Source organism: Mesoplodon bidens, assembly GCF_964165515.1.
Source record: "Mesoplodon bidens genome assembly, chromosome: X".
NCBI lineage: Eukaryota > Metazoa > Chordata > Mammalia > Artiodactyla > Ziphiidae > Mesoplodon > Mesoplodon bidens.
In genome coordinates this window covers 24,396,225-24,406,940 of record NC_138163.1, presented here as the reverse complement: position 1 = coordinate 24,406,940, position 10,716 = coordinate 24,396,225, and the positions used below count along the sequence as shown (strand labels likewise).

The following is a 10,716-nucleotide window of genomic DNA, read 5'->3' as shown; positions in this document are numbered from 1 at the left end:
GGCGTCGCGCGTCAGCAGGCTACATCGTTCCCAGGCGACGAGACGCCTTCGGAGCACCGCTAGGCCTCCCGCGGGCCCAAGACTCGGTGACCAGAACTCTTTTTTTTGCACCCGGGGCTAAACCCCGGATGGGAAGAACCCGCAGGACCATTCAGGACTCGCTACGCAGCGACTCCCCAGACGGAGGGGGGCGTGGCTGTCACGGAGCCACCGGAAACGCATTCTTCCTTTTCCGGTTGGGGCCAGTCCACAGCCCGCGACCCCAAGATGGTGAGTCGGAAAGTGGTCTCGGGGCGCTAGAGGGACCTGGCTGGTGACTGACCTGCCAAGGCCCCCGCGCTCCCGGCGTCTTGGCGCGCCGCTCGCGGGGCCTTGCGCTTTCCCGACATCGCCCCCGGGAGCGCGGGAACCCGGACCCTCCTTCCTCCCCGCGGGGGCGGGAGGCGTGGCGACTTCATAGCCGAGCCCAGAAAGAGGGAAGTGGCGTCCACGGAAGCCAGAGCTGGGTGGAGGTAATCTAATTTTCCTTCTGGGTTTGGTCAGGAGGGCCCCCGAGAGATGCCGGCCACACGCGCCAGCTGCGTGGCGGCTGAGCGGGGGTGCGGGCGCGCAGCCTTTTCCTTTTCGCGGTGGCGTCGCTGCCGGGCGGCCGTTCGACCCGAGAGCCGGCGGGACCTGTTCTCAGCGAGGCCGGCACTCAGTCTCCTACAGCCACATGTAACCTCCGGAAGCAACCTCTTTGTACCCTGTGTGCAGATATAACCCAGGGCTGCTTCTGAAGCACGCTCAGAGGCTGCCGGTGTGCTGAGTGCACGCGGGCGCCCTCGCGGTCGGTCCAGCCTTCGGGGCCCCCATGTAGGTGTAGATGGGGGATGGGGCGTAAGACCTACCAATGAGCCCAGCGAAACTTGCCCGTTTCCGCTGGTTTATGAGCGTATCACTGGAGAAAGGGTCGTTTCAGCTTCCAAGACATTAGTTTTGGCCGACAAAAACAGGAAGTGTCCCTGTACCTTCTGAGCCTGGACAGGCAGCAAGGAACCAGCCAAATTATTTCTTTGAATACCGGTGGCATCCTTGAAAGAACTTTGTTGTTGTTTCTGCTGGATCACCTCCGAGAAAATCAGACTCTCAAGGCCATCCTCAGCCTTGCTTAAAGATCTCTATGACCCTGAGGAAGTGTAAAGTCAAGAGAAGGCTTACGTTTACAAGGACCCTTACTGTCTCTGAAGAACCTTAATCGTCACCGTTTCTCCTTTCCTTTTTTAAAGTTTGACGTTTAGATATCTTGTAAGCAAAGCCAACTGTGAGTTTTTCCAGTAAAGTAAGCAAAAATTTTCAGACACATGTACAAAGCCGCTCAGTGCCCTTTATAAGTCTTCCCAAAAAAACCAATGTTGACGCCATCTGGTTGCTTAGTGGGGGGATGCTTGCTGAGAGGAATAAGGTTACTTTTTCTCTAATTACTTCTTTTCTGATCTGGCCGCCTCAGTTTCCTTTCCAATATTAATATGATGGAAAAGAGAATATCAGATGTTCCATGAAGCAAAGGCATCAGTCTCCATAATAGGATGAAGGGGCAGAGAAGTTGTTTTCCCCCTAACTAAAGACAAAAAACTGGGGTGATCTATTACAATTTAGAGAAAGTCAAATATGCCACATTTGTAAAGGTGGGACAGGAAGCACACAGATTAAGTATTGGATAATATCAAAGCTCGTTTTAGTGAATGGGTGCCAGTTTTTTCACCCATCAACCTTAAAAAAAAAAGAAAAAGTGATCAACTGACTTTTGTCTTCCTTGAGCTGTTCTTTGTTTCAAAGTTGGGTAACAAAGGAAAGGGGAAAAACAGGTCCAGAAGTAGTCTTGAGTCATCCTGAGTGGCAGTTGATTTTAAAGGCGAGGCTGGACAGGAACTTTTCTGTTCTTTCTTCTCTGATAACTGTAAATAGCAAGTAAATATGTGTCATGTGGCTTTCTTCTTGACGTGTACTTTTTTTTTCTGCCCTCCCTCAGTGACCTTGGGGAGAAGATCCACTCATTGGTTTTGTACCAAGCCTGACAAGGCCTCAGTTGTCAAAGGTGGCACCAGGAGGATGTCACACATAGGAGTAAAACTATTCCTAGAGCAAATGATGATGAGACATCTGAAGGTGAATGCATGCTCGTACCCACACGTGGAGGCTTTGTGGGGGACTAAGGGGTCTGTGAAAGAGAGCTCCAGTCAGAGTAAGAAATCCAGCCCACAGATGGACAGTCTTGGTCCTGAGAGCGCTCGCCAGCACTTCCGGAGCTTCTATTATCATGAAGCACCTGGACCGCTTGAGGCTGTCAGCCAACTGCAGGAATTATGCCATCAGTGGCTGAGGCCAGAGATCCACTCAAAAGAGCAGATCTTGGAATTGCTGGTGCTAGAGCAGTTCCTGACCATTCTGCCCAGGGATATCCAGAACTGGGTGCAGAAGTATCATCCACAGAGCATCAAAGAGGCTGTGGCCCTGGTAGACCGTTTTCAGAAAGAACCTGGTGGAATAAGTAATGAGGTGAGCAGAAAGATTCCTTACGTGTACACTGAAATAGGGTAGAGGTCCGGGACGGGGGCTGCTAATTAGAGAATGGGATGGATTAGGTCACTCTTCTGTTGTTGCTTTAGAACAGCTAAGTGCGATCTGAAATCACAGATTGGCAGCGACAGTCAGCCTCCAAGTTTCAGAGTTCCTGGGAGTCTTTCCTGGCCTTCGAGAAAAGAAATACATTTTGCCCTCTTCAGGGCCAGGGTGAATTGAGGGTGGTCGGCCTGGGCTAGCATGGCCGAGGAGACAGGACTTAGCAACAGAGAAATAAAAGGCAAGAAAGACTTGGGGAAGGAGAAAAAAACCTGAAAGCGTGGACAGCACTTAGAGATCAAAGGCAAGAGAAGGTAGCAACCGAAGTATAAATCAAACATCTCTGGGGAGACTGCAAAGGAAGAGAAGAGATAGAAAGAAAAAAGGGAAACGGATACGGAAAGAAGAAAAGTGCCAACAGAAAAGTGGAGAGAGGGGCTTCCCAGGTGGCGCAGTGGTTGAGAGTCCAGGGGACACGGGTTCGTGCCCCGGTCTGGGAGGATCCCACATGCCGTGGAGCGGCTGGGTCCGTGAGCCATGGCCTCTGAGCCTGCCCGTCCGGAGCCTGTGCTCCACAATGGGAGAGGCCACAACGGTGAGAGGCCCGCGTACTGCAAAAAAAAAAAAAAAAGGAAAAAGAAAAAAAGAAACAAGAAAAGTGGAGAGAAAGTGCTGAGGGGCGGTGCCCTCTGTGGTGGGAACACACATCTCAGGGCCAGGAGGAAAGAGCCCTGTGGCCTCCCTTAGTGCTCGGCCTTGCTGGTGAGTGGGGAACCAAGGTCTGTCCTTGGGAGATGGAAGCACACTTCCTTTCCTCGAGAGTCCACCTTGAGGAACACAGGCGTCTTATTACAACTGAAGCATATGGAGGAAGGTTAGAGTCCCAATTCTTCCCCCTTTTTTCCCTCCGCTGCATCCCCTTTCTCCATGAAATCGTTCCCTGGACATGGGAGGATTGGAAAATCTGACTGACAGGAAAACCTTTTTTCTTTGCGTCCTTATTTTTTTGGAGAAGACTAGAAGATACAAATCCACTAGGTCAAGGATCCAAGTCTAGAAAGCAAGAGAGTGGAGGCAGCGAGAGGACAGGCAGCCTCCCCCCACCCCCACTCGTGGCCTGAACTGTGGCCGTCTGTGGAGGGGCGGAGGCCGGCAGCAGTCACAGCTTCTCTCGTTTTATCCTAATCTTCCCAGATCACATGTATAGTTCCTTGTGAGGAAACCATGGTGCAGTATCTCTTTATTTTAAACAATGACATCCTTTAACATTACACACTCCCCAAACCTGGGCTCTAGTCTTGTTTGTTCCTCCACCACCACCCCAAAACCAAAAGTTCTTTGCTAATGAGGATGGGGATTATTTCTAGGTCACAGCCCATGAGCTGGGAAAGGAGGCATTGCTCTTGGGAGGAACAGCAGTGGCCCCAGGCTTTAAGTGGAAGCCAGCAGAGCCCCAACCAATGGGTGTGTTCCAGAAAGAATGTTGGAATACATACTGGGTACTGCAAGAAGCAGCTGGGCTAGAATACTCATAAAGAAACCCAGCCTTTATATGGAAGAGGTGAGGAGCTTCATAATAATTCTCTTCTCCTGGGAGCTGTGATAGTAATTGGTTCAGCTAGAATGTCACGGGAGTTTTCCAGCTGCCCAATCCTGCTGGCACTTAGGATGTCTCTCTGGTGGGAGTACAGTAGGCCAGTGGTGGGTGAAGGTGAGCGTCATTCTGTGTTACAGAAACATCCAAACCACAGAACCCTGCTATTTACAATGTGGACCTTGCTCCTTAGAAATCTGAGAGGAGAGAGGAAGATAGAGCAGGGACAGGCGGGGTCATGTCACCCTTACAAGTTAGAGGAGAAATTGGGATCGGAAATGGGCTGTCATTGGCAGAATGGGAAGAGAATTGTATACCAGGAAAAAAGTAATAAATCTCCCACATTTCCTACCGTACACTGGAGGACCTGAGGCTTTCATTTTCAAACACCTCTAATTCTTGCCCAGCTCAGCGAACAATTTATTTTATGAGAGGAAAAACATAATGGATTTCCTTTTATTTCATGAGATCTGTGGAAAGAGTCAACTGGGAACCGATTCTACGGAGTGGTGGATATTTGGTTCTTGTTTGCAAGGAGAAGGCCACTTCTAGCACAGCACACCACACGCGCGCACACGCACACACACACACACACACACACACGAAGGTGAGCCATCTTTACCAAAGGAGTCCTATATTGTAGAAATTGGCTCAGGGTATTCATAAATAGAAAAGAGAATTTTTTTCTGGCTTTTTTCCCCCCACAACTGTGCCTGCTCAACAGATTCTAGCCTTTTCTGAGCAGAAAAGCACCCCAAGCTGGAAGATGGCATCTGAGCTCATCCTGCCTGAGTCCCAGGTGAGCTGTACTTTCCAGCTTTTCCAGGCAGCCTGAACGTGGCCGTGTCTGCTTTTCTCTGCTACCCATGACCCGGCAGGTGCTCTGAGGTGCCCTAGCCCCAGGTGTTCTCTAGGCAACTAGGCTGGGCCCTGTGGGCATTGGGCACCTCCCAAGCTGTGTACTGATCTCTTTGGTGTCTTCCCTTTCTGCCATCTCACTTCTTTTCCCTTAAATATTATACTCTTAACGTCTTCAGTGACTGGCCTCCCGTGTCATTTGGAATGAGTGATAGGACGGCTTCTGTCGTGGCAAGTACTGAACTACAACTTATTCTCTTCTTTAGAGTCTGTTGACATTTGAAGATGTGGCCTTGTTTTTTACCGAGGAAGAATGGCAACTACTGGACCCTGCTCAGAAGGTCCTCTACAATAATGTAATGCAGGACAACTATGAGACTGTCACCTCTCTAGGTAAAGATTCTTCCTTTCCTTTGTGTAGAACTTGGGTAATCTGTCCCATCCTCAGTTCATGAAAAAGGAACTCCTGTGAGAAAGTCCCAGTGTTCCAGTGGCAGGTTGGTCCTCAGCTTGATGGTGTGGGGAAAAGGAAAGGCATATCCAGACCACCCGGAGAGCTTTTTATGAATACACATCTCACTTCTTTATTCTAGGTAGAGTTCTTGATCTCTCATACTCCTGCCCCGCCCTGCACACCCACTCTTCCCATATCTTGTCCATGTCAGTAGCGGGCACCACGACTTACCCAGTTGCTCAGGCCCAAAACCTCTCAGTTATCCTTTATTCTGGTCTTTTAGTTATGCCCCCCAGCCGATCCGCCAGCAAGCGCCCTGAGCTCTGTCTTCAAAATAGGTCCTGCAATGCCGTTAATCAACTATACTCCAATATAAGATAAAGAAGTTTTTAACAAAAGGTGCTGAATACAACCACATCTCAACCTCTTCTGCTCTCACCATCGGGTCTAAGCCACCTCATCTCCAAGCAGGTCTGCTGGAATACCACTGGACTCCCCGCCCCTTCTACGTCATTTCCATCTGTCCTCCTTACAGGTTGAGGTCTTCGCTTCCCATTGCATATCCACCTACAACCACAGTAGAGTATAAAGAAGATGTGGAATCTAAGATTCTGCCCATTTAAATGTTGGGAGTAAGTAAAAGTATAAAAGAGTCATTCACTTTTCCTGAAAATAGTCTGGAATTAAGATGGCAGTCCATGACCTCAGAGTTTTATTCTCAGAACATTATCGTTGCACCCTAAATTTAAAGCGATCTGTTTAGCACAAGGGCAAGAACCATAGACCCGAGGTCCCCAAGAGTTCAAGGACAGTCTTAGAGAGTCTCCTTGAGGTAAGTGTATACATAGGAAGAGGAGAAGATTCCTTGATAGGAACCTTTATAGGAGCTTAACATTTTTAAGATTTTGTTCCTGTGTTTTTTTAATTAAACTTTTAATTGAGTTAATTGTAGATTCATATGCATATTTAAAATGTAATACAAAGAGAACCCGTGTACACTTTACCCATTTTCCCTCAATGATAACTTTTGCAAAAGTATATAATATCACAACCAGGATATTAATACTGATATAGTCCACTGGCCTTATTCATGTTTCCGTTTTTCCTTGTATGTGTGTGTATTTAGTTCTATAAAGTTTTATCACATGTGGAGGTTTGTGTATTCACCACATTCAAGATACTGGACAGTTACATAACCACAAGGAGCCCTCCTGTTGCCCTTCTATAACCACACACAGTTCCCTCCCACATCCCACCCCATCATCAACCTATGCCAACCACTGATCTGTTCTACAGTTTTTAAATGTTGCCATTTCAAAAATGTTACATGAATAGAGTCATGCAGTATGTAGCTTTGAGGGATTAACTTTTCTCATTCAGAATAAGTCCCTGGAAATTCATCTTAGCTATTGCGTGTATCAGTAGTTGAGATGAACTGCTGAGAAGCATTCCATGATATTGATATATCACAATTTGTTTAACTATTCACCCATCGAAGGGTATTTTTGCTGTCTTCAGTTTTTGGCTATTGCGAATAAAGCTGCCGTGAACATTCACGTACAGGATTTTGTGTAGAGATAAGTTTTCGTTTCTCTGGGATAAATGCCTTTAAGGGTGCAATTGCTGGTTCATATGGTAATTACATGTTTAATGCCAAACTGTTTTTCAAAGTGGCTGTACCATTTTACATTCTCAGTCAGCAATGGATGTGATCCAGTTTCTCCACATTCTTGCCGTTGTTTACTAGTATCACCATTTTAAAAAAAATACTTTTTTTGCCTTTCTGCTAAGTATGTAGTGTTATCTCATTGTGGTTTGGATTTGCATTTCCCTAATAGCTAATGATGTTTTGTAGCTTTTCATGTGCTTATTTGATATCCCTATGTTATCTTCAGTGAAATGGCTTTTACCCATATTTTAATTAAGTTGTTTTTTAACTGTTGAGTTTTGAGAGTTCTTTATAGATTCTAGATTCTAGTGCTTTCTTGGATATGTGGTTTGCAAGGAGTTTCCCCAAGGCTGTGTATTTTTCTTTTTATCCTCTTCCCATGGGCTTCCACAGAGTAAAAGTTTTGAATTGTGATAACCAATTTTTTTTTCCTTTTACAGATTGTATTTTTGTTATCAAGGCTAGCAGTCTGACTAGCTATAGATCCCTAAAATTTTCTATGTTATTCCTAAAAGTTCTATAATTTTACATTTAAGTCCATGATTCTTATTGAGTTGATTATTATATAAGGTATGAAGTTTAGGTTGAAGTTCATTTTTTTTGCCTATGGAGGTCCAATTGCTTCAGCCTCGTTTGTTGAAGAGACTGGCCTTCCTCCACTGAATTGCTTTTGCACTTTTGTCAAAGATCAGTTAGGCATATTTGTGTACATCTATTTTGTTCCATCGAGCTATGTATCTATCCTTCTGCCAATATTGCACTGTCTTGATTACAGTAGCTATACAATTTAGGAAGCCTTAATATCTATCAGGTAGAGTGATTCTTCCCACTTTATTCTTTTGTCAAGATAAAATTTTATTTTAGCTATTCTAGGGCCTGTTCCTTTCCATGTACATTTTAGAATAAGCTTATCTATGTTTACAATAAACTTTGTTGGAATTTTGCTAGAAATTACATTAAACCTATATATTAATTTGAGGGGGAGTGATATCTTTACTATGTGGATGTTTCTAATCAATGAACACAGTATGTCTATTTATTCGGGTCTTCTTTGACTTCTTTCAGCAGCTTTTTGTAATTTTCAGTGTACAGATCTTCTGCATGTTTGTTACGTGTATGTAGAAGCTAATTTTCATTGGAGCAATTGTAAATGATATTGTTTTAAATTTGGTTTCTGCATGTTCATTGCTTTTGTATAGGTGAGCCACTAATTTTGTTTTGTTCTTTTATCCTGTGACCCTACTGAACTGACTTATTAGTTCTAAGAAGTTTTTTGGTAGATTTCTTGGGATTTTTACACATAGACAGTCACATGATCTGCAATGCCTTTTATTTCTTTTTCTTACTTTGTTGCAGTAGTGCCAACTTCTGGTGCTTTGCTAAATAAGAGTGGTGAGAGCCGACTTCTTGCCTTATTCCCAATTTTATCATAAAAAGTTTAAGTCTTTCACTATTACCTATGATGTTAGTACAGGTTTTTTGTTGATACTCTTATCAAGTCGATATAATTCCTTATTTTCTGAGTGTTTTTTATTGTGAATGGATGTGGGGATGGTCAAATACTTTTCTGTGTCAGTTAATGGGATTATGATCTTTCAAAGCTTGTTGATAAGGTGGGTTATGTTGATTGATTTCAAATGTTGAACCAGCTTTGCATACCTGCAGTAAATCCTACTTGATCATGGTATATAATTCTTACTTATTGTTACATTCAGTTTGCCAGTATTTTGTTGAGGACTGTTGTATTTAAGTTCATGGGAGATGTTAGTCTGTAGTTTTCTTTTTTAGTACTGTCTTTGTATGATTTTGCTATCAGGGTAATTACTGGCCTTATAAAATGATTTGGGTAGTATTTCTTCCTCTTCTCTTTTCTGGAAGAGATTATGTAAAAGTGGTCTTAATTCTATAAATATTTGGTAGAATTCTCCAGTAACACTATATGAACCTGGAGATGTCTTTTTTAGCAGCTTTTAAATTATGAATTCAATTTCTCTAATGGTCAGAGTGCTATTCAGATTATCTATTTCATATTGGTTGAATTATGGTAGTTTGTGGATTTTGAGAAATTGGCCCATTTTTCCTAACTTTTAAAATTCATGAACATAAGTTGTTTATAGTATTCCCTTATTATCTTTTTTTTGTGTGTGTGTGGTACGTGGGCCTCTCTCACTGTTGTGGCCTCTCCCGCTGTGGAGCACAGGCTCCGGATGCGCAGGCTCAGTGGCCATGGCTCATGGGCCCAGCCACTCCGCGGCATGTGGGATCCTCCCGGACTGGGGCACGAACCCGTGTCCTCTGCATCGGCAGGTTGACTCTCAACCACTGAGCCACCAGGGAAGCCCCTTATTATCTTTTTAATTGCTGCAGAATGTGTAGAGATATACGCAATTTCCTTCTTGACACTGATGGTTTGTGTCTTCTCTCCTTTTATTTTTGTCAGTGTTGATATAGGTTTATCAATTTTATTTTCTTTAAGAATAAACTTTTTGTTTGATTGTGATTTCTTCTGTGCTCTTTATTATTCCTTTCTTCCACTTTTTTAGACTTTATTTTGCTTTTTTTCTAGTTTCTTGAGTTAGTAACTTAGATTATTTATTTGAGGACTTTCCTCTTTTTTATTGTAAGCATTTAGGGCTATACATTTTCCTCTGAGCATTCCCTTAGCTCCATTCCACATATTTTGATATATTTTAATTTCATTTTCATTTAACTATGTATTTTTAAATTACCCTTGAGACTTTCTCTTTGAATCATGGATTATTTAGAAGTATACTGTTTCATTTCCATATATTTTTAGATTTTTCTGTTTTCTTTCTGGTTTTGATTTCTAGTCTGATTCCATTTTTGTCAGATTGCCTTTTCTCACTCGAGCTGTGGGGTTTTGTTTTGGTTCTAGGTGTGATGTGTTATTTTCTTTATTGCAACCTGATCATTTTGTCTATTATGTTAGGAGAGTCTGGGTCCTATTTAAATATTTTATTTTAATGGGCAGTCACTCTGTTTTAATTTAGCACATAGGTTCTTTCCTACTTTTGTGGAGTATGTGTCTAGTGACAGTTTAATTTTCAGAGCCTTTATAGTGTTATTTTGGACTCCTTGGTTTATATGGTACTGCTAGGGTTCCCTTGCGTCCCCGCTGGTGCTGCCTGATGGTGAGGAAGATACTTACCTAGGCCAGAGTGTCTCTCAGTGGGAATCTCTGACCTGTAGGGATGAAGAGGCTTCCTGGGCCCGGCCACTTGTGGCTAGGTCCCTCTTGCTAGTTCTGCATGCCTAATTTGGTGTCTCCTCACTGGGGTTCTAGTGTTGTCAGAAGGTTTCCCATTCAGATTTGGGAAGGAATAAGCCTATCCAGGTAGCCTTCTGTTGCTAGGTTGAGGTTTGGAAAACACTAGATCTGGTTTGCCTTCTTTTTTGGGTGTGGGGATGTAAGACACCTGCTGTGTTACTCTTGTAGTTCTGGGGTCCCAAACCATTTTGCCTTCTTTTTGCCACTTTTTAGAATTCTCTGTTCATTGTGTCTTGCATTCTTGAATGGGT

General features: G+C 43.9%; 1 protein-coding gene across 1 annotated transcript in view; it reads left to right on the top strand.

Annotated features, from left to right (window-relative positions):
- Window positions 1-246: 246 nt before the first annotated feature.
- The window catches only part of ZNF75D (zinc finger protein 75D), a 35,996-nt gene continuing 25,526 nt past the window's right edge, over window positions 247-10,716 (top strand). Inside the window, exons 1-3 of the mRNA XM_081221567.1 lie at window positions 247-512; window positions 2,012-2,538; window positions 5,320-5,446. Of these exons, the coding sequence (XP_081077693.1) occupies window positions 2,092-2,538; window positions 5,320-5,446 (574 nt within the window). The 5' untranslated portion in view covers window positions 247-512; window positions 2,012-2,091. The remainder of the gene's footprint in view (window positions 513-2,011; window positions 2,539-5,319; window positions 5,447-10,716) is intronic.